We start from the raw sequence: 24,892 nt of genomic DNA on the forward strand, positions 1-24,892 counted from the left end.
CCATATATTTATATATCAAATATATGAATGTAATTCAAACTTTCAGTAGTAATACATTCAACAATTCCAGAGTGACCCTGAAATTTCAGGCCACTTAGCAATTTGTAAGTTTGTTGAAGGATGAATTCAAAGGTTTATACATGATTAAAAAAAAAAAATCACTCAACTGTAATAATGTGGTTGGGTTTTCTTCTCTCTTCATGCCTGTAGTAATACTAGTATAGTGATAAAAAAAACCTTGCTTCTTTGTGAAAAATGGAACTGAAAAGACAACCAAGTGCTAGTAATGCTCCTGATGGAAGTGAAAAGAAAACATCAAAAGAGCTAAGAAAGTTATTATCTCTAAGATGAAAATAAAACTTTTGGGTTAAATTAAGATCTATGGTGTGGTAAGCCCAAGCATTAAGTACCACATCAAATTAGGAATATCTATCCACAAAATGGAATATTGATTCTTTCGGGATCCTGATCTATGAGAGTAGTGCTGTAGCAAGGATCCTAACCACGGGGGAAAATGGTTGACCAAAAAGTACAATAACCTTCAGCAAAAGTTCAAAAGCTGGTAACTTGTGCAGAGTGAATAATAGAACAATATGCATAGAATCATAGCAGTTTGAGGAGATCACTTAAAAATTTTCAATTACCTTGTCTTATATTTAAGGGATAAATGCTATTTTAGGACTCAAGATTTGGGATATTTCGAATGTAAAAATAATCTGCTATATAATAGATGTTAACTAAACTTATTGTGGTAATCACTGTGCAATATTACATATACCAAGTCATTATGTCGTACATCTAAAACTAATTCAATGTTATATGTCAATTATATCTCATTTTTATTTTATTATTATTTTTTAAAGATTTTATTTATTTATTTGACAGAGAGAGCCATAGCGAGAGAGGGAACACAAGCAGGGGGAGTGGGAGAGGGAGAAGCAGGCTTCCCGCTGAGCAGGTAGCCCAACGCGGGGCTCGATCCCAGGACCCTGGGATCATGACCTGAGCCGAAGGCATACGCTTAACGACTGAGCCACCCAGGTGCCCCAATTATATCTCATTTTTAAGTAAAATAAAAAAAGAATCTGATATATGCCATTATAGTATACCAGAAAGAGGAAAGTTTTGCAAAAAGTCACTCTACTACTTATGATTTGTATCGTGAGGAAGGTATTTACCTTCTTGCTGCATCTGTTTCTTTATCTGTTTAGTGGGATAATAAAATCTATCTGATAAACTTCTTCTAAGAACTAGGTAAGGTATATGAAGCAGATCAGCTCATTTGGGGTACTCAATAAATTCCTAGGTGCTATTTAAATTCCTATCTGTGTAACAATTATTTTTGGCAGATCCTCAGAAACATTTCACTGAGATACCAGGGGAATTCAATACTGTAAATAAAAACACCTACCCAAATAATTGGCATAGAATGGGCACTTGAAAAAATTTACATACCTTCTAACCTCCTCCTTCCATGTCTTAATATGGACTTCCCTCTACCTAGAACACCTCTCTATTTCTTCTCTTTGTGCTTTATGACTCAGATAAGGTTACTACTTTTTCTTGAAATCCTTCCATGATACTCCTACTCTTTTTTATATATTATTTCTTTGTGATGATCCAGTATCTTCTCTATACTTCACTCTGACACTTAAGGCATAATGATTCTTTTACAAGTCTATCGGCTCCCTAGCCCCAGACTTCTCCATATTCCAAAAAGGAAATCTCTGCTTTCAAGTCAATAATGATGAAAATAGAGACATGAGTCAGTAAAACAGAAAGGATTCCTTGGATTTAATCAAGTGTAATTTATTTTCCACAAATTTATTTTCAAAAGTGGTGTGGAAGCCACATAGGAGCAGCTTTATAAACTGCCCATTATCATCAAAGTAAAATGCAGTTACTAATAACTCCTCTAACTTGAACTGTATGACAGCTTATATAACTCAAGTGAATTATGCCAATTCTAATAGATGAATTATTTTTTAAAACATAAGCAACAGAGGCTTATTTGGCATTAACACTTTCAGGTCACTTGAGTACAGTTTGTTGTATTTTAGCATAATTTACTTAATAGCACCCATGTGGTCCAATAGTGTTAATATGTCTCCCAGGGTGTTAACTTGCTACAATAGCAACAGTATACTGGGACCATCTGGATCCCTGAATTGATGCATAATCCTTTATTATGTAGCCCTCAGTAGCCCCATTGACCTTTACAGACACATATATCAGTTTCAAGATCAAAGTGAACTATTCTACAATAGCATGAGTTCTGTGCACATAGGCCTGCCTCAAAGTTTTCTTTTTCCTTCTCCACGTTAACTATTCCCCTCACCCCCATATACACATACCCACATACATACACACACACCTTATGGCTTCAAATATAGTTTTAAAGACCTGAAGACAGGTCATTGGAGAGATGATTGGCAGAATTCACTTTAATGAGCAGAATTCATAGCACTGTTTCTGATAAATTGCTCAGCTCAACAGATCCCCTAAGTGACCTTGGGACCTGCATTCAAATATTCAGCCCCTTCATTCTCTTGATCATGCAGAGGAATTTATCTAAACTTTTACTATTAGCAATTCTGTGAAAATTTCCTGAGGTGACCAAGAGTCAGAAACTTAATAAATCATCTGACCTCCAAAGGTGTTCCCCTGATCCCCCAGCTTCATTCAGCTATATCCATACTATTTTTATCTGACCTAAGGGTTAATACCCTCTCTGTAGGACTAATAGGTGTTTACTGACCTTCTGATGAGTGGTTATTTGGGATCACATCAGCCATTTATAAGAGTGTCTGTAATAGGCAATCTAAAAGCCTTTGTGGGGGTGGGGGTGGGGTTCTAAAAAGAAAATAACAAATCTACCACAGTCAGACACAGATCAGGTAGCTACATAATTTCAGAAGTGAAAGGATGAATCTGTGTTCATCAGAACGGTTTTAAAATGGGTGGTCTCACTGTGCATGTTTGAAAATCTCTAAACAGCAGTTGGTTAGAGGGGTTGCTGAACTACTATGATCACAACATCCCACCTGATTAATTCTGGTACTACCTATGAGTCCAGGGATTGGGAAAGTGAGAGAAAATGCGATATGGTAAGTACTGCAAAAGCAAGAGTCTGAGGCAACTGACTCAGCTTTCCTTCACACAAAGCCCTACGTGTCCTACCGCAGCCTGCTGTGGATAGCTCATCACTTCCATTTGGACAGTCCCTTTCGCCATCACAGAGCCAGTGTCGTGGCACACAGGCATGTGAGCCCTGGCAGCTGAACATGTCCACCGCACAGGTGGCCGCACCTGAAACCCAAGGAGAGAATGCCATTAAGATCACTGCACGCCTGCTGGGAAAGAGCTAACCTTTGTATTCCCCTTAGAAAGGAAGGAAACAGAAGAATGTTGCTGACAAGGAAGAGAGTGTTGCTATTTGGAATCATCACATAGTATCCTTTCTATAGATGTTTACACGTTTTCCTCTCAGAACCCATTCCTTCCTGTGCACGTATTGTATTTCTTAAGGCTACATGGCAGAAAATAATAAACATCTTTTCTCCTTATAAAATGTACCAAAGCATAGAAATGCCATAGAATTGTGAATAAACTATGATAAAATTTCTAAAAGACTGAATCTATAATAATAATAATAATAATAATAATAATAATAATAATAATGGCATTTTTATTGCTTAATATATGCTAGGCACTTAATATATTAACTCATTTAATTCTTGCAAGAATTCCAACCAGTAGAACTATTATTGGTCTCATTTCACTGAAAGGAAACTGAGGCTCAGAGAAGTTGAAAAGCTTGCAGAACATCACAAGTTGCACAGGATGCCACATACTGAACTGGGAGTCCAAAACCCTTCTGATTGCTAAGCACCTTCTCTTAACCGCTAATGTCATGACTGTTACTCCCCACCTTGTGTTGTTGAAAAGAATAAATATACCCATGTCTTTTTTGTTTGTACACACTTAATAAATAAAATCTACTTTTTCTCTGCTCTGTCAATTCAATGTCCCTTTAGATGCATGACGTTTTTCAAATGTATACAGAAAAAAAAAATGCTTGTAAATTCAAAGGGTCATCGGTGGTTTCTTTGTTTCTCCTTCTATGGGTATAGGGCAATCATATGAAATAGAACATAATTATTTCTCATGATGTTTTCCTAGCACCTAATACAGTTATACATACATATACACATATATACATATATATACACACACACACATATTAAATGCTTTATTTATTTATATGAAATACTTGTTGAGTGAATCAGTTACATGACCCTCAGATCATGTTCTAACTTTTCTTTAACTTCATTTTCCTGTGAGCAAAACTGCCTATAGAAGAGATGCTAAAAGACGTATTGTTAGAATTATTTTTTTAAAAAAATGTTAATATCTGCAGGAAGAAAATATGACTGAATAGAATGATGAGAGGTATTTGGTTTCAAACATTTAAAGCAGTGACCAAAATGCTTTAATTATAGAACCATTATCATCTTTCTTTTCAGCTGTAGAGTTGTTATGAGCAGATAATGATTTTCAGTGTAATGCTTTCAATATGGGGGGCAGCAGGGTGCCAAAATAAAACCCTTTGAGGATTTTTTCCATCATAAACATGACTGTCCTTGACATATACTTTAGCTTGGAGGATAGGATGGCAAGTGAATATAGAAAAGTCCTCCAGGTAATTCAGATTTGCTCATCTGATTGAGGATCAGTGTTAATAGAATGGGGTTTAATAGGATATCTATTACTGGAAGAAATAATAAAAAATCTATTAAATAAATGTTGCTTTCATTTAAAAATGAATTTACCTGCTATTATGCTTTTAATACCTTCTATAATAAAATCATCTTCCTACAGAACTTATTTTTACACTATTCCTCATTATGATCTATCTTTTTAAGCTTGCCATAAGAATATAAAATGTCACTTTCATTATTATATTCTCAATTAGTGCCTTAATTTCCATAATATTTTTGTTATTTAGCTTGAGATTTTTAAAAAGTGCATTCTCTTTAGTAAGGATGTTTTGATACATGTAAAACTCCTTGTCTACTTTCTTATTATCATCCCAATTTATTCTCAAGGTAGGCATAACAGATATAACATCAATTTGGCTGTTGAGAAATTTAATTCTGTATGACCTTGGAGAAGACTTAAGGGTCTGAGTTTCACTATTTGTAAAATGAGGGGTATGACTAGATAATTACTAAGATACCTTAAGCTATAAGATAGCATAAAGCTCTTTGCAGCTAATCTTCTGGCTCCCTTGATAATATTCAACAGCTTCTGTATTAAGAGCATGCCAAAACATCATAGTCAATCAGAAAGAAAATGGGCCAAAGGAAAAACGCATGGCTTCATTCCATGTTTACCCCAGCCATCTGGAGACACATTACCTTCCTTAGGGAAATGAATCCCAAGAAAGGAAGAAGACAAGCTGAAAGATTTCTACCAGATCCATCTTGTGCACCTGCTCAGATACAATATTTGATTGTAAGAGTCACTACCCCATTAGGAAGGATTCAAGAAATCTGAATTCAGGTCTTAGATCTGTCATCACTGATTCACTGAGTTTCCTCAGGCGATTTATTAACTTCTATGAGTTTCTCTTTTTTCATCTGTCAAATGATGCAGGTGTACTAGACTATAATTTTCAAAATGGGACCCTCAGATCCCAAGTCAAAACCATTATCGTGCTTATTAAAAAAGCTTGTACTTACAGCCCACATTAGAATATTTGAAAGTGAAGATTAAGAATCTTCATTTTTAGCAAACTTCTAAGAGGGCTCTTTTGTGTGCTAAAGATGATAACCACTGAGATAAATTATTTATAAAGTCCCTTCCCAATCCTAGTATATTAGGTTCAGTTTATTGAATGATATTTGGTCTAAAGCAGTCTTTTTTATGTGTCACCAGCTTGGTAGTTAGCATATGAAATGCAGCCTGTATTTAAATTAAATAGAGACTGGGTGTTTTGACAACAGGTAAACATGTCCATTACCACTTTAATTCTTTTAAACAAATTATCAGGGCGCTGGTAGATGTAGATGTGGCAATAACTCTGAAAAATAAGGGGGAGAGCAGGAGAAATGGAACAAAAGGGCATGGAAATAAATTCATTTATATTGTATACATCGGTCATGTTAGATGATCACAAGAGTTACATAAGGGAGATCTTTTTGTAGCCTTCTAATAGGTAAGGAAAATACAGATGTGGGAGAATTCAACTCTAGTTTCAGAGTCTTTATACCTTCTACTATATTGTGTCCACTCAGGAAGGACAGAGGTATCAACTGAGCCATTTAGTGTAGGGTTAAACAGAGGGTCAAAAAGCAAGATGATTTTAAAAACTGGCAACATGCCCAACCCATTGTGAGTAGGTAATTCTTTTGTTAAAATTAAAGAAAGATTTAATAGCAACGAGAAACAAAGTAGTTAAAAGTGACTAGCCAGGCATCTAATTGATTACTGATTCTTTTTCCTTTCAGGGCTTTTTGATAGTGATCTTTCTATATTTATTTGTTGTATAACTAAGTTGTTTCAGTGGTGTAAATAAAAAGTAGACTTGGGGTGGCTTAAATACAAGAAAATAAATTGCCTGCTTTCAGAGGACAACTCCAGTTTTATATTATTTAGAGAGAACTTCAGTTTAGCTTGAGTAGTATAAAATCCTATCTACCTATCTCCATGGTACTGACCTAAAAAGCAAGCCACCATTACCGAAATTTAAAAGTGGTGTTACATACACTTAACTCGGTACATGCGCCTTATTCTATGACTCAGGTCCTTTTCTCTCTAAAATAGGACAGTAACCAGCTATGAAACAGTACTGATATAATGAGTAAAGATTTTATGCCTATAAATACAAACACACATATAGAAACAAATCAGAAAGATAGATGACAAAGAGGCATATAGATACATGAGTAGAATGCCTGGCTATTTGTAATAAATTTATACAGATTAAATCAATTCCTTCTTTTACCCCTTAAAAAAGTAAGTTAATAATTCCATCTATTTGTTAAATGTTTGTGATTATTTAAAAGCAATTACATTGGCTTTGTTGCTGATATATAGTAGGACACTCAACCTCTAATCCTATAAAGTTGTTTTTTGAAGTACATTTTAAAACTATATACAATAGCCCTCTTTTTTTACTTCCCATTTAAAATAATTCAATAACAATAACCACTGTAATACATATATACAAACACAAATAGCATCAGTGTATTTTGAAGGGCAAAATAGCAATGCGTATCAAAGGCCATGAAAAATGTTTGATCTTTTGATGCAAGTAACCCCAGTCACTGAGATCTAGTCCAAAGAAGTAATTGAAGACTAAAAAAATAAAATTTACAAATACATTCTTTGTGTGGATATTCAGGAAAAATCCTAAAAACTGAATGACTGGGTATATAAAAATAGTAGAATAATAGGTTGTCATTAAAATACAAAACCAGCTACACAGAAGTGTATATATAAATTTAATGTTAAATTTAACAGTTTTTATGTATGCTCTAAAATGATAGTGGGTATATATCATATGCCTAAAAATTGAATGAGAACACAGGAGAAACAACTCACCACAAATGCTATCACTTTCATCTAATCCATCCCCGCAATCATCCTCTCCATCACAGATCCAATGTTTAGATATACATTTTTGTGCAGAACAAGCAAATTGGTTCCAAGAACAAGAAGAATCTAGAAGACAAACAAAAATTTTGCTTCAGGTACAAAAGAAAAAAAAAATCATTTGAGACCATCTTAGGACAGGTCTGACAGTGAGAAAGTCCTTCCTTAGACTTTGCTAAAATAAATTGTCCTATAATAAAACGAGTCGAATTCCTCTTCTCTATGACAGCTCTATAAAATTTTGACAATAGCCTGCGTATTCTCTCTGAGTATCCAGGTTATGCAACATTTTTCCTCCCACAGAATTCTCAGAGGGCTTGACTTTGAGCTACTCATTATGCTAGCCACTCTCCCCAAAGTATATTCCAGGGTGTCATTTAAAAACAAAACAAAACAAAACAAAAAAAAACCCACAACATCTTGTGCATGGATACAAAACAAATATTTGAAGTGTGGTCTAGTCATCCCTTCCAAATTTCAATTGATTTTTGAACAACCAGAGGAAAAAATGCATCCTAGGCAAGATTATAATATGATATATTCACCAGCATATATATTTGTTTTTAATGATGAGGTGACTAAGGGGGTTTTACCTTGATGACAAGCCCCCAGTTTCATACCCATACATACTAAACACTTAGAGGTTTTACTTCTCTTGAGGACACTTAAGTCTGACTAGTAACATCTAAATTCATTGGCATGATGGCTTGAATTTTATTACCAAATTATGCACTTATCATAGTGTATTCTATTTAATTCCAAAATTAGGTTTGTACTCCTCCACCCTCAGCCTATCCCTCCACTCAGCATCCAAAAGGCAACATCCAAAATAAAACCCTTCCAAATTCAAGTGTTCCAAACATAAATTATAAAAAAATAAACACTTTGGTTTCAATCCTATAAACTATTTTAAAACCTTGCACCTCTATTTAAAATATTCACTTAGATGACCTGTGAAAAAGAGAGAAATTTAGAAATTTAGAAAAACTGCAGACTGGACAAAAATGAAACTAAAGAAAATACAACCATATAATGGCTTCCTGTACAGAAACTATGAACTATTTGTAAAGTTCTCTGTTAATCCTGTTCACAACCTGGCTCTACTGTAAAGATATATAGCATCTTAATCAAACAAAATGCACCTTCATATTTCATGATGACATTTACTTTTAGAGGAGTTTGACATTTCATAGAAGATCCATTTTTAATCTTTTCTTCTACTTTGTCTATACACCATAGTGTATGTTATTTGTGTTAAATGAAAATAGTGAATATATGCTTTGTTTTCCTGTAGGAAATTTCTTTGGCCTAGAAATTATAAAATCCATAAATTCTATAAAATAAATTTTAAAAATGCTGTCTTGCTTTGCCAAGTAAGATGAAATGTACACACAGAAATTAGAAGGTAGGTGGTGAAAGATGAGAGTTTGAGGAAATACAAGTTTAAGTACTATTTAAAGCTATACATGTAATTAATAGAAACATTTAGAATAATAATAGTCAATAACAAATAGGGAGAATATAATGAGTAATGTGAGCTAAATACCTATTTTTCATTGCAGAAAGTAAATATATTAGGACTTAATAAGTCAGAAAATAAAGGTATATCATTTAGATTGACGAAGATAACCACTAACAAAAGCAGAAAAAGTTAAAAGAAAAGGCTGGGGCAGGAGATTGTTACTCTTAATTACAAGTTCTTCTGTTCTATTTTAGTTTTTACCATTTTGTGTTATTTGATAAAAATAAAAATTGTTAAAATCAATTAGCAATATTTTGTATAAAATCCCTATGTAAGAGAACATCGGCATATAAACAATAATATGGCACATAGAACAAAATACAATGTCTCACCACAGTGGAATTCATCAAGTCCATCCTCACAATCCTTCTGACCATCACATATCCAGGAATTCAAAATGCATCTTCCACTAGGACAACCAAAATAATTTTCTTCACATTTGTGTTTGTTTTGAACTGTGATAAAATACAGAATGTAATGTCAAATAATTTAAATTAATCTTAGACTTCCACAATACAGGTAGATAATAAAACAGTAGTACTACTTGAACTGGAAGAGATAAATAACAAGAAAACTTAAATAAAGAAGAGCTGAGATGGTCTCTTCAAGAATGTCAAGGTCGGGACGCCTGGGTAGCTCAGATGGTTAAGCATCTGCCTTCGGCTCAGGTCATGATCCCAGGGTCCTGGGATCGAGCCCCACATCGGGCTCTGTGCTCAGCAGGGAGCCTGCTTCTCCTTCTCCCTCTGCCTGCCTGTCTGCCTACTTGTGATCTCTCTCTCTCTGTCAAATAAACAAAATCTTTAAAAAAAAAAAAAAGAATGTCAAGGTCATGAAAACCAAGAAAAAGCTAAAAAAAAAAAAAAGCCCAAACCAAACAAACAAACAAAGAACAACAACAAAAAAACCATGACACAGAACAGAGGAGACTAGAAGACATGATAAGCAAATCCAATCCAGGACTGGATCCTGCATTGGAAAGAAGATACTAAAGGAAAAACTTGTTAAATCCAAATAATGTGGAGTCCTATTAATAGAAATAAAATAAAATAACTGAGATAATTATAAAGTGAATGAGCCTAAGGCCAAAGAAACATTTTTGGTGGAAAATATCTGTAATTCCATATTCATAAATATGAATAACATTATAAAAACATTAGTGGACTTTTACTGAGAAAGTGGGCATGGTGTTCCTACTGTCCTATATTCCGAGTACACTTTGACAAGGTTTATAAAAGTACTCTCTATAAAGAAAGACAACTTACAATAGAATCTCTAAAATCGTTACACCTTACAGAAATATCACAAGAATAATAAGTATTTGTATGTAAAATTATTTGTAAATTATATATATTTTTATGTTGGGGAGTATTGCTATAATTATAACTTCCAAAACTGCATATAAAATATTAGATTTTTCTCTACTGAATGTCATTGGTCCCCTTGCACCTTCAAGTTTACACAGTTTTAGACTGACTGGCCCATAGCCAATTTGGAAGCAAATCTTAGAGTATATGTCACACTGTAATAATCTAGTCACATGATAATCACACTACAATAATCCATTGTAACTGTATTAAGATAACAATTCCATTTTATTTTTTCAAATGTCAACTTCATAGATTGAAGATGAAAATAAAATTTTTGACAGAATTCACCACTAAACCAAAAAGTCCTGAGTGTGATTTATGTCTTACTTTTTCTTAGGACTAGCCTAGATACAAGCTAAGGTATTTAGACTGACCTATTACTGGCTTCCTGTCCGGCTGTCTATCTGTCTCATCAGTGTACACAAGCTCCCCTTTCTTTCTTCCCCATTATAATCACAATTCTACACTAATGTTAAAAGTTAACTTTTAAAATAATTTATTAATATTAGAAATATATAAAGATCACAAAGTTTTACATATATATGTAATATGTTTATATATATATATATGTAAGTTTAATGGGTATCTATTATATGTTGCCTTCATACTAATTTTAAAAATTAACCACAGCTACAATGAGATACATAACTGTTGTAGAAAGAACAATGGATTAAGAATCTAGACACCCAGGCTCCATGAGTCTAAATCAATGTTACTATATTTCTTTTAAAATGCTTTATGTGATTAAAAATAAAATGTGGAAGAGTTGTGGTGAGCCGCAGTCACCAGCACATGTAAAAGCTCTCCACAGAACCAGAAAAGTTCTCCAGTTCCTCCTAGGATGCAGCTAGCCTTTCAAACCCAGAGGAACAAAAATTATATCATAGAATGTTACACATTGTTGAGCAAGAAAACAAAGGAATCTGCTATTGCCCAATTAAATGATAGATTATGAATTATTAAGAATATCGGTTCTTCACAGTGGATTGTGTGTGTGTGCTGTATAGAACACCTACAGATATAATTTCTTAAAATATTTCAAAAAATTATTATTTGTCAACTAAGCATGGAAAAATGAGTGTAGCGGCAGGATAAGGAGAGAGAAATACAGTATGAGGACACATTTAATAGTTTCCTATAAATCATATCTACTTCCAGTTATAGTAATCTAACACCTTTACTCCTTGTATTTTTTTAAAAATATGTTCTCTGAAATAGTTAGATAGCAACAGGATCATGACTTTTTAATGGAACGCATTCTGCTAAGAATACAGATGACACTTTCAGAGCTTAGGTATATAAAGATGGTTACAAGTCAGATATAAATAAACCTTTCCGACCTTGACCCAGTGATAATTGCTATTATCCATACTACTATGTCAAAAGATTGTGTAAACCTGATCCAACAGCCTAACATGACAATACAATATGTATGGCATTGAGTAAAGTCGGTGGTGAGAAGCATTGTCTCTCTCCCTTTAGTCCAAGGATAGTTTTTTTCTCAGGGTGTGGTACTTCCGTGGCAACTTTAGAGATCATGCATTTTAAGACTTAATCACCAACTCTAAGAGGATTAATCATGAACTGAACATTAAAAGGAAATTGATCCAAATACAGAACAGATTTCTTGAGTATCATTTCATAACTCATTAAAAAAGATCAAGGGGCATGTTTGGAACAGGATGATTACTTGTAACTTAGTCTACATTATTTAAATTTTAATCCTCATCCCTGGATATCAAGACTAAAACCTAATGAATTTATTTTATACCATGAGCCTCTAAATCTCAAGGCAAAGACTTTTTTCTTTCTAGAATTACCTGGGCATTTTAATTCATCTGAGTAGTCCCCACAGTCGTTAGACCCGTCACATATCCAGCTTGGCAGGACACAGAGTGAGGTTGAATTACATCTTATAAACCCTGTGGTTTTCACTCCAAGTTTATAGAAATGTGTACAATCTGTATTATCTACAAAGAGGTAAACAGAAAAATGAGAAACACCTCATCTGCAAAGATTACAAGCCTTCTAGGCAGGTCACAGAAACAAGAAAAGTTAACCTCATTTGAAGAAATAAGAATGCAATTATCCTACACAACAGGGGTTAATTACATATCAATTCTGGACAAGGTTCAGTGAAACACTGGGCCATGTTAGATGGAATGCCAAAGGTACTCAGGGATGAACAAACAAAAGGTAGTGGATTATCTTACTGCAGTTCTTTTCATCTGAAGCATCTGCACAATCTATGTTCTGGTTGCATCGTGCTGATCTTGGAATACATGTCCCATCTGCACAACGGAACTCAACAGCGGCACAGGTTGAAACTGGAAAAACAGGTAAATAAATCAATGGATAGATGAGACAAAAGCTATTCCTTGCTCTAACATTTTCAGTACCGATGGTCCCCGACTTACCACGGTTCGACACGATTTTTCAGCTTTGTGGTAGTGTGAAAGCCATATGCTTTCAGTGGAATCTGTGCTTCAAATTTTGAATTTTGATCTTTTCCTGGGCTAGAGATATGCAGTAAGATACTCCCTCCTGATGCTGGGCAGCAACAGTGGGCCACAGCTCCCAGTCAGCCCCGTGATCACGAGGGTAAACAATCAATAGCCTTACAACTTTTCCGTACCCAGACACCATCCTGTTTTTCACTTTCAGTAGTCACTAAATTACATGATACATGCGATACTTTATTATAACATGGGCTTTGTGTTAGATGATTTTGCCCAACTATAGCCTAATGTAAGTGTTCTGAGCACATTTAAGATAGGCTAGGCTAAGCTATGACATTGGTAGGTTAGGTATAGTAAATGCATTTTCGATTTACAGTATTTTCAACTTAAGGATGGGTTTATGAGCACATAACTGCACTGTAAGTTGAGGAAGATCTATATTTTAACTAATTCATATAATTTTGTTTGGTTTTGCTTTTTTAACTCGGGGAAGTCAAACTTGACCCATGGCTTCCACCCGCACCCCCAAGCTTGGGTGAGATGCCTCATATGTCTTCCCCTGTTGTAGTACTTATAATACTTCATTGCAATTGCCTGTTTATGTATCTGCTCCCCCACTAAGTTGTAAGATCCATGAAAGAAGGGATTGTGCCTGGTTCCCTAATATTATAGTATCAGTCCAGCACTAAGCCAACATACAAAAAAATCAAATGTTGCTGAAAATTCTTTCTCCTTCCAACTTCCAAAGTACAAGGTTATAGCACTAAGCAAATGTCTGAGTGAGGAAGTACAGGGAAATCCCAATCTGGTTGCAAATAGTGGAATATTCCCTGCTTTGATAAAAAGACAAGCAGTCAGAGACAGAAACTGAAATGGAGAAACTGCTGAGCATTTGCTTTATTACTCAGAGGAAATAGCTCAGCAATGTTAGAAAGTCTTCCATGCTATGCTATATTCCTTTACATGGCCATATCACTAACATTTGGTATAGGAAAGATGAATCCTCATGCCAAGAAACCTAAATGTGGTACGACTTGTCTCTATTGTTAGAAAGTACAACTTTCCAATTCCCTGCTATGCTTAGATGAAAATCAGTTTCAAAATGCTACTGTCATTATATATACCTTATACAGAATAGCTTGTGCTTAATCATATTCCTTTCCACTTTGCTCACACATTCATTTCCATATAATGGTTTCCAGCAATATGTTGTGAACAGGTGCATGACATGCTATGTACATTAGATTAACTTACGTGAGATTTTTATTCCAAATTCAAATTTCCACAGGTTGATTATGTAAATATACAACCTGAAGGGCTCTTCGATTATGCCACTTTTACTAGTGTTGATATTTTAAAGAGCCTATTTAATTATAAATAGAAATTATATCAATTGTAAATGGTTAAAATGCTACCTTAAAATATGCAAATTTTACTCAAGGGTGTGTATGTCATTTGTATTTCATATTGCACTGTTATTATATTTAATTGTATCTTGCAATTGTATCCTTATTTGTGCTTAAATGATGATTAGAATAAATGTTTTATTTATAATTTGCAATTATAATTGCTTCAGTGTTTTCTTCATTAAAAATAACATCTTATCATATGAAACAGATAATGCTATTATGAGCAGAGATAAATAACCTGTTCCAAAGAGGAAAAAAACTAATGTTCTTCTTTTATGTCTAAAAAGCAAAGTCTCTTACATATACCTTTTTATTACATTTTATATTTAATATTTTTTAATAGAAACAGTAAATGGAATACATAACATATAAAGTAATCATGACAAGCATTTACATTCTGTTTCTTACTTTGCTCTCTGTCAGCAACCTCCTATTAAGAGATTGTGTTCCAAAAGATTCTTTATAATCCCTTTATTTAGAAGACAGGATTCATTTCTCCATGAAACAACATTCTAGATAGTGGTAATGTTCCTAGACAGTCTACAAAGATTTATTTCATAATACCCTTGAGTTTCTATCTTACACTCACAGAGTTTAAGGATACCAGAAGAATCCCAATGGGAGCAATCACAATTCACCACATCATCTCCATCTCTCCCCAACCTCCACAGAGAATCTTCTGTGTACATGGCAGGGAGTCCATCTGAGTGGAGATTGGTGGCAGATAGGATGAAGAGGCAAATTATGACTCCATTAACATGAGGATAGCATCTCACACAGTTATGAGGGTTGAAGATCTGGCAATATTACAGTAATGGAGTTTTAAAAACTGTATTGGGGCTCTCAGGTGAAAGTGAACGTAAGGAATACCTTGTGAGAAGAGTAGAGATGTGGAGCAAGTAGAACCAGTTTTAGATGGAATTCTGAGAAGAAGAAAGAAAGGAGAAGAACTCTGACTAGATGAAAAGAAACTGTAACTTTGAAGTTAAAAAGAAGGGTTAGGAGATAGTATTTAAAAGAAAGACATGGGGGAAAGGATGAGGTAGGGGGTCAGAAGAACTGGGTACAGAATAGAATATTTGCAGGATGCATTTTTCTCCCATTTTCCAATAAAAAATAGGGCTAATGAATCTTGGAGAGGAGGACAGGCAGGCCTATTAGAGTATGTGCAATGTGCAAATAGGAAGACTGTCCCTTTACTTCAAATCCTCTCTTCACAGAGTCCATGACTCGGTATAGAGTTTGAGAACCACCAGAGGGTTAAGCAGGGTGTTAAGTAGCACTGGAATTGGACATACTACGTGGTTGCAGAATTTCATATGTAGCAGAGGCAAGATAGTTGGGGGGATTAACATCTCCAGCATCTGTAGGCAAGGAAGGAGAGGGAGATGGGAGAAATCCATGGGAATTCAGGAACTTTATTAAATAGTTAAGCAAATACCTCTTTTGCCAAAACCTCTTCCTCTATGTTCCTTCAACTATATTTCTTCCTCACTTTGTTTGGTCAGTCAAGTATTGAAATTTGTTTCACCCTTAGGGTGATTTTTGAGGGAGAAATATGTTGGAATCTCTAATTTGTCAAGTGAATATGAAAGCTTTCTGACAATTTTTCCTCAGGCTAAAAGTCCTGAAAAAGAGAGAAAAGAAAATAATGTAGTCCGAATAAAGATAAGCCAAGTGAGAAATACTAGACTTTTCCCTCCAGATAGTCCAAAAGTAAAAGTAAACCTACAAAATGTGAGTGAAAACACACTGCAGCCACCCCGGGAATAGCAATGAGATACTACAGAGGAAGATCTGACAGGGATTGTGGGTCAAAGCAGCACTAAGAGAGAGAGTAAAACCATTCTTTCCCTCACGTACTTTCTTAATTTTCCTATTTCATCCACTTTCTTTATTCCATGTCAGTTAAAATATTTAATGAGATAGGAAAGATATAACATTGGTCTTTCTGTGGCTTTTAGGACATTTCTTATAAGTAACTTATGTTTTCTCTTCCAACTTCCCTGCCCAGCCTGCAGCACATGATGAAAGAAAGAAGGAAAGAAGAAAGAAAGAAAGAAGGAAAGAAGAAAGAAAGAAGGAAAGAAGAAAGAAAGAAAGAAAGAAAGAAAGAAAGAAAGAAAGAAAGAAAGAAAGAAAGAAAATGAAAGAAATAGAAAACTAAATTTTCTGTCATATCTCTTCTGTTTACTTTCAAACTACATCTTTTATTTAATTTACTGCTTAGGCTCTAAAGGTATGCAAACCCAGAAGGAATGATGATTTCATCTATAGGAATGCTTATCCTTTCCCTTAGTTCATTGTTTGTAGAATCGTCAAAGTTTTGCTATGAACTTAAGGAAAAAAAAAAAAAAAAAAAAACTAACACCAGTTTCCTTTCCATTAGAACTACTTAGCTTTTCAGTCACCTAAAGGTATCCAGATGACCCAGGCAAGTTCATGTACTTCCCAAGGAGAGTAATTAGACCCATCTCAATAGGGAGAGAAGGAGGGATACCATGTACTCTCTCCAACCTATTCACTCAACCTTTCACACACCAGAAGAGGAAATCAGCGTGACAAACTTTCTGAACAACTCTTCAGGTTACCCCCCTCCACCCCGCCAGATAGCCTGGTGTCTAAAACTCTCAGGGCAGTAATAAAAGATTTACAAGGATTTAGGGTTTTGCTTCCCTTCAAAAAGAGAAGAAACCAAAACTGATTCCTTGGAACATCCATTTTCACTCTGCCTTGTGGAATAAAGATAATGATAATATTAATTACTATGAACATCTAAACTAAAGAAATAAAAGTGTAATAGTACTTCAATTTACAGATGATTTCACTGTCACCTCTCTCCATAGCCTATCAAACTCTCTCTGTATATATTGACCTTTTATTGTACTGATCCAAATTCTTCATGTCTTACTTTAGTCACATTTAAAAAGAAGTAATAGGTGGTTTGTGTGTGTGCATGTGTGCACATGTGCGTTCCTTCACATTCTAGCTTGATATTTTTATCTTTATCCTAGTTTAATGTCTTTATTATATTCTCCTTTCCTGCTTGCAAGTAACTGATAAAACATGCTCTTTTGGGGGGTCTACTTCTAGTTTTCTTTCCTCCTTTCTTCCAAATACTTATCCATTTCCCTTTACTTATTCCCAGTATCTTACTATATTTTATCATTTTTAATCTTTTATAGGCAATATAAAATAACAGCTGATTTAATCTGCACAAGTATTTGGCTCTTCCTAAACTAGTGTCAAACTTAGTAAGCTACTCAAATGTTTGGCCAACATCCTATAGTCTAAGATGACAGAGTGACTTCCGAACCTTTCTCTACCTACAAAATGATCTGTGCACATTCTATCCTCTTCCACAACTTTGCATCGCCTTCTCCTACCATCTGTACCTCACATATTTCCTTGACCATCAGTCTTTCCTAAAAATAGTCTTATTCACTGTATTTACTCCTTCACCATCCATTTTCTGCACCAACCCAAGGAGATCTGGCTTTTCTTTACCATTCTGCTGAATTGACTCTCATGAAGGTAACCAAGAGATTATCTCCTATTTGCCAAGTTCAGTGACCGTCTAGTCTATACCTGCCCTCTTGCCTTCCCTTAACACCTTACAATGCTAACTGATTCTCCCTTCTTAAAAATAATAATAATAATAATAATAATAAATTTCTTATCAAAATCTTTCTATTAGTCCTGTGGTCCACTTCTCCTTTTCTTATATTATTAGTGTCTTTAATTTTTTATTTCAATAGGTAATTCTGATGTACTCCCCTACGACTATTACTCTATACATCCTATGAGCTTTCTCTCTGTATTAAGTCCAAAATTAACACTTCTCTTCTAAATCCACTACCTGAGCTCCAGATCTCTATCTATCTAAATGTCTCTGGAACAGTTCCTTCTGAATGTCTACAGGTGCTCTACTCTCAGAATGCAAAACATCTTTATTACCTTATCCTTGATCCCGCATGAACAAAAGACCCACAAAAATAGATTTAAAAATTAATGAAAGACAAATAACAATGTAAAAAGAGGGGGGAAAGTTCAGAAAACTTGTCTATTCTTTTCCACGTTTTCTCTGTTTATTACCCGAGAAGACCTGTTATGCCACCTTTTAAAACTCTGTTATATCTGTCTCCTTTTTATTCTTAGCTTTGGCTGCTTTGATAGCCTCCTGTTTTACCTTTCTCATCTCAGCATTATAGTTTTCATTTGCACAAGCATAGTTTTTCCCCATTTTTGAAATGTAAATTTGATTGTATTGGTTCTCTTTTGGACCTTCAGTGACTTTTTGGTGACTACAAGGTGAAGTTCATGTTCCTTAAAATGGCATCAAAAAACACCTTCAAGTCCTGGCTCCTTCCTCTAACTTGCTTCATTTTTTTTTTTTTTAAACCACTTGCCAATATACAGTCTGGCTCTAACAATATCAAATTTATTTGCAGCTTTCGATTGTAGTTTCTCTACTTGGAATTGCCTTCTATTTTGATCATTCTACTTTATTTATACATGATTGCACCCCCCTAAAAAAACTTATAATCATAAAACCTGATATACACCTTCATCTCTTTAAATAACTATCTTTATTTGGAGTTTTAACTCCTTAAGGGCAGGCAGATGACCTATTAATTTTATGTCTCAGTCCTTAATGCATTTTACCCAATGAAATGTGTTCAGTGAATGAAAATTTTTAAAGGGATATTGGTTTAGAAAAATCTGTTTGGGGTCACCTAGGTGGCTCAGTCAGTTAAGCATCTGCCTTTGATTCAGGTCATGATCTCAGGGTTCTGGGATCAAGCCCCAACATCATCGGGCTCCCTGCTCAGCGGGAAGTCTGCCTCTCCATCTCCCACTGCCCTTCCTTCTGCTCATTCTCATACTCTCTCTAATAAATAAATAAAATCTTAAAAAAAAAAAAAGAAAAGAAAAATCTGTTGGGTCCAGATTTTAAGAGGCCTTGAATATCAGACTAAAAAACTTCTTTATTCTGCAAACATCAAGACTCCATTTGTGATTCTTTTTTTTTTATTTTTTTTAATATTTTATTTATTTATTTGACAGAGAGAGACACAGCAAGAGAGGGAACACAAGCAGGGAGAGTGGGAGAGGGAGAAGCAGGCTTCCCACGGAGCAAGGAGCCCAATGCGGGGCTTGATCCCAGGACCCTGGGATCATGACCTGAGCCGAAGGCAGCCGCTTAACCAACTGAGCCACCCAGGCGCCCCTCCATTTGTGATTCTTTATCAGGGCCATGATTTAAAAAACAAGGTGAATGCTTACATGGCATTTACTATATGGCAAGTTCTGTTCTGAGTTTATTTAATATTAATATACTCATTTAATTATTGCCTCTTTTCTTACAGCTTGGGAAACTGAGGCACAGAATCATTAAATATTTTACCCAAAGACACAGAGTCAGTGTTGGGGCCGAGATTCTGACCTAAGTCACCTGGCTTGCCGATTGATGCCAGTACTCACTCTGAGAACACATTCAATGATATATTACAGCATGACTACAACCTTGGGATTAACTGGAAAGAGTAGAGGCAGGGAGACCAGTTAAAGGACTATTGTGTACTATGATGATACTTTGAACCAAATGTTAATGCTTGATACAGAATTGTGAGCAGCATCTGGTTCTCATATAGCCTTAAGGATTAATTTTAGAGATCCTCAAGGAATTAAACATAGGGAATTTAAGAGACGTAGACTGCAAAGGCAGTATACAGGAAAACGTGGAGTGGGTTTTATTCATGAGGGTGTCTGAAAACTAAAATGGAGTGGGATATCATGGTACATAGTTGGACAGTATTGGTCCTTCGTGCTTTGGCCATATTGTGTAATGGAGATTTACCAAAGATGTATGAGGAGCATAAGGCTATAAAAAGTTAACCATTCAAAGTAAAACTCTTGACACATTTTACTTAAAGCAGATGAGAAAAGGTGCTATGTTGTAGGCTCCTGATGGTGCAGAGGGATTTCTGAATTCAAAATGCAGCTAAGGTATAAAGTTCTCAGTTTTGCTTTAGAAGGATCTCTAGAAATGAAGCTGACAGAAACATCCGAGAACATTTTAGTTGCTTTTACAATTCCCAAAGCTCCACCATAAATTTAATTCTTAGTGTTTTAAATGATTGCATTTTAAGGTACATAAACATGGGTTATACAAATACCGATGCTATAGTAACATCTTTAGACAAGACAAGCACAAAGGTATAAATGCCTAAACTGGAGGAAACTTGAAACCCTCATCTTAATTCCTAAATGTAGTATTTCTAACTTGTGACAGACAGATTGATAGGCAGCCATTTTTGTGTGTGTTTTAAAGTAACTGGGAGCATAGTTAAAATTTTTTACATCAAGTGACTGCTATTGAATGTTGCAGGTGAGATGTGGTTATTTTTAGTTTATTTGAAATGTCTAATTGAAGGGGGGCGGGGGGGGAGCAAATATTTGAAATTTGGAAAACCCTAAACTTTTTGGTAAGGAATTGTAATTTCCATTTACCTTTTCTTTAAGGACATAAAAGGTTGATAATTGATGTAGTTAAATTGAACCATAACCATTGGTGATCATGGGGCAGGTAATTGGAGCCTGCAGAAGAAGTTATAACCTAGGAATTTAAAAAATAAGATCCTGAAGTTTATGTTTAATTGCATCAATTTCTGTATTTATGTGAATTTATAAACTGCAGAAAGTTTTGAATGAGGTTGATCTTGTCTAATATAAGTAAATGAGTCTGTAGACTGTGATCTCCCCAAACTAAAAAGTACAGTACTTGGAATTGTGTTCTTTATGGTTGTAGTGTTGGTAAAGCACTAATAAGCAGAAAATAAAGGAATTACACAGTGGGGAAAAAAAAAAAAAAAAAAAAAAAAAGGACTATTGTGTTAATCCAGGCTCAAGGCAGACTGAAAAAGATATTTCAAAGAATTGCATGATTTACTGATATATGGACATGTGGGTGATAAAATATGGTAGAAAGAGGAATCAAGGATAACACTAAGTTTTCCTGTCCAGTTGTTAGGAAAATGATGAGGTCATGTGAAAAACAGAGAATTGGGAAGTGAAGGAGAGCATTTTTTGGAGTAGTACATTCAGTATTACACATTCTGGTAGAAATGTCCAATAAACAAGGTGGTAGAACTGAAGAGGTGAGAAATGACAAGAGTTTTGAAGTGAGCAAAGGGATAGAAACCAGAATAGAGAATATAGTCATAATTTCAATGAACTCTACTAACTCCCTTCCAACAGCAATTACCAAAGTGTGGTCCATCTATATTAGCAGGTGCCATATACCAAAAAGGTGAAACCACTGTGGTCTCAGGAACACACAGTGGAAAAGTTCAGGGAACACTTAGCATAATAATATTCCTAGGCTGATGCCACATACATTTACCTTTACAGTCCAATTCATCAGAATTGTCCCCACAGTCATTTTCACCATCACATAACTTGCTGTGAGGAATGCAACGCCGATTGTAGCAGGGCTTGAAACCTCTTCTACAGCTTCTGTTTTCTTATAAAGAAAAGTAGAAACATAATTGGAGGTCTTATAGAGATATTTTTACAAATAGAAAATCACAGATGAGTTCTCATGGCATAATGATTGGATCGTGGATCTATAAAAAAAAGTGCTATGCAGTATCAAAGCTCTGGATGAGAATATTCATGCATTATCAAGTAATTCATTCATTAAAAGACCTTTTGACTGAGTGCTTTAACTTCAGTGATTCATATTTGGAGATTTCTTCAAATTATACCCACATTATTGTTTCTGATATTTGTGTCAGCACAGAAATAAACATATATTCAACTCTCAAGATATAAGTCTGTAACTCAAAAGTCCTAAGACACTCTCAACACCTATCTCCTATCTCCTCTGCATTTCATAAGGCTTTCATAACAAGAAAAAAAAACGGGGTAAAATAGGTATTCCTGAATCAGTGAATCAGAGGGTTACCTAAATATCCATAAATTTCTCTTAAAAATCATCTAAAAATGTCTACCAGAATTTCCTAAGGAGAAGAATAATTGCCTTCTGAATTCTATTTACCTTAAAGAGAGTCTCCTGACATTTTCCAATTTCGGGCAGAAGGTACCACTTAGAATAATAATAGCTGCCATTTACTGAACACTAATTTTGTGCCTGGCTCTATATGGAGCAAATGTAAACACACATTTGTTTATTTAGTGCTCTAAACCAACATTCAAACTAGGTTTGTTTTGTAGTGAAAAACTAAAATACGGAGAAGTACCCTTGCTCTTACTGGTCATACGCTAGTAGGGTTAGGAACAAAAAGTTAACCTCAGGTGTGATTACAAAGCCTAGAATCTACCTAGGGTTGTCAAACTACAGCCCACAGGCCAAATGCAGCCTGGAGCCTGTTTTTGTATAGCTCTGACACTAAGAATGGTTTTTATATTTTGAAATAGTTGTAAAACAAAATTTTTTAAATAAAAGGATATTTCACAGAGAGCATTTTTGGCCCACAAAACCTAAAATATTTAACTAGCTAACCCTTTGCAGTTAAAGGTTGCCAACCCCTGCTCATGTGAATATTATCTTGCTTCTCAGAAGGTAAAAATAATGTGAAATATATTTTCAAGACAATTCATAATAAATGCAAATTTGCAAGCTGACTATTATTATTATATTTTTATATCCTTTAATATTTTCATAGTGTATAGGGTATAACCATTCATTCAAATGAATATGCCATTTGAGGTAAATTCACTAAAATTTTAGGTACGGATCAGTCATGGGCAAATTACATCTGACTATCATTTTAACTGAGAGCGTGTGATCCTGCAACATAAAAGAATGCGAGAACTGCCTGCAAATTTCCCAAACTCTACCTTCCTCTTATTTAACCACTCTTTGATTATTTAGGTATAATTATTATCTAATAGAACAAAGGAGAAAAGTAGAAATCAAATATAGCAACTCCACATACAGATTCCTGAATTTTATAGAGCATACGTTACCAATACTCTAATATTATAGTGCAAAAATAAATCATACCAATTTAGAAATAATCTGGAACAATTCTACAATAACTATTAATGATTACACATATACAACTTTCCAGGAAAAATAATGTTGTGATGAAGGCAAATATCAGTTGCTTACTGGGCTTGAAAAGCCCATCTCTACCCCCAAGAGAGAGTGAAAGGTTGACTATCACTTAGTGTCACCTACAAGGCACAGCTGGAGGAATTCCATGCTTGATGAGGAGGATGGTTAATGCAATCAGCCTTTGTGCCCAAAGACACTAACCCTGGGCCAATCCTGGAGGCAAGAATAAGGACAACTCTTTGGTATCAACTCAACAGCATGCTATTATTGACTGATAGCAGAACTTTGCTGCCAAGTAAACTTACAATATCCACCAGTAACTAATATTTCTGCCTTACATTTTTAGGAATGTAATCCTAAAACCCATCGCTACATGACTAGACAGCTTAAAAGAAAGGCCCCTGTTGTATTTAAACTTGAACTTTGTAGATGGAAAGCCATGAGGAAATTCTTCACTGAATATGGTGGGTCCCAAATAGGACATAAGGAGTCCCATTTGAAAACACAAAGCCAAAATCCATTACCTTAGACCTACATGTTAATGAGAGACATTAAGGAAATCATACATGTGAACTAAATGGAGACAACAAAACCAAAAACTATGAAAATAATTACAAACTTCTCTCTGAAGTGAGGACATACATCACATATGAAACACTTACCACAGTAGAGCAGTTTTTCGTCTGACTTATCCTTACAGTGAGGCGCTCCATCACAGGTGAGCTGATAGTCAATACACTCTCCGTTTCCACACTCAAACTCTGAATACATGTTGCAAGATGAATTTTTAGCTGAAAGGGATCAATGTTCTGACTCAATAACAAACATTTCTGATACCATGACAATTTTTTTCCCTTAATCTTTATTATAAAACGAAACTAAAATTTATCAAAATATAAAATCAAATAAAGGGCAATGGTTTATGGCATTTCTTTAACCAAAAAAATTAAAAAGGAACACCTTTTTGTTTGCTGTTTTTACATTCCATTTCTAAAATTTTCAGGAGTTGCCTCACTTCATTTTTCTTTTATACCTATTTGTATATTTTGCTAATTATTTTGTGACCGTATATGTGTGGGAAGAAGGATGGGCTTACATTTGAGTGATCTTGCTTAGCAGTCTACCTTAAAAATAAATAGTAAAAAAGAGCCAGTTAAAGGAGTTCTGTACGTATTGAGAGAGGTTTTTTTTGTGTGTGTTTTCTTATTGAAAACTATAATATATTCTTCAGTACACTGAAATTTTCCAGTACATAGAGTTTTCATTTTTATTTATTTCTTTATTTTTGTTTGAGTATAGTTGAAACATTAGTTTCAGGTGTAGAGTTCTCATATTTTTATGCTTGACTTGATTCATCTCATCTAAATCTACCTCCAACTGATCTTCCT

The 24,892-nt window shown here is 34.8% G+C and overlaps 1 protein-coding gene across 2 annotated transcripts in view; it reads right to left on the reverse strand.

The window, feature by feature from the left end:
• The window catches only part of LRP1B (LDL receptor related protein 1B), a 1,832,840-nt gene that overhangs the window by 265,744 nt on the left and 1,542,204 nt on the right, over positions 1–24,892 (reverse strand). For both annotated transcript variants that reach the window (XR_013447098.1, XM_078070743.1), the window contains exons 46-52: positions 24,167–24,295; positions 21,825–21,944; positions 12,765–12,878; positions 12,372–12,521; positions 9,514–9,636; positions 7,609–7,728; positions 3,181–3,309 (exon numbers count right to left, since the gene is read on the reverse strand). Coding sequence is in view for 1 of the 2 variants with exons in the window: in XM_078070743.1 (XP_077926869.1) it covers positions 3,181–3,309; positions 7,609–7,728; positions 9,514–9,636; positions 12,372–12,521; positions 12,765–12,878; positions 21,825–21,944; positions 24,167–24,295 (885 nt within the window). In the remaining variant the exon portion in view is untranslated. The remainder of the gene's footprint in view (positions 1–3,180; positions 3,310–7,608; positions 7,729–9,513; positions 9,637–12,371; positions 12,522–12,764; positions 12,879–21,824; positions 21,945–24,166; positions 24,296–24,892) is intronic.

Source organism: Halichoerus grypus, chromosome 4 (assembly GCF_964656455.1).
Source record: "Halichoerus grypus chromosome 4, mHalGry1.hap1.1, whole genome shotgun sequence".
Lineage (NCBI taxonomy): Eukaryota > Metazoa > Chordata > Mammalia > Carnivora > Phocidae > Halichoerus > Halichoerus grypus.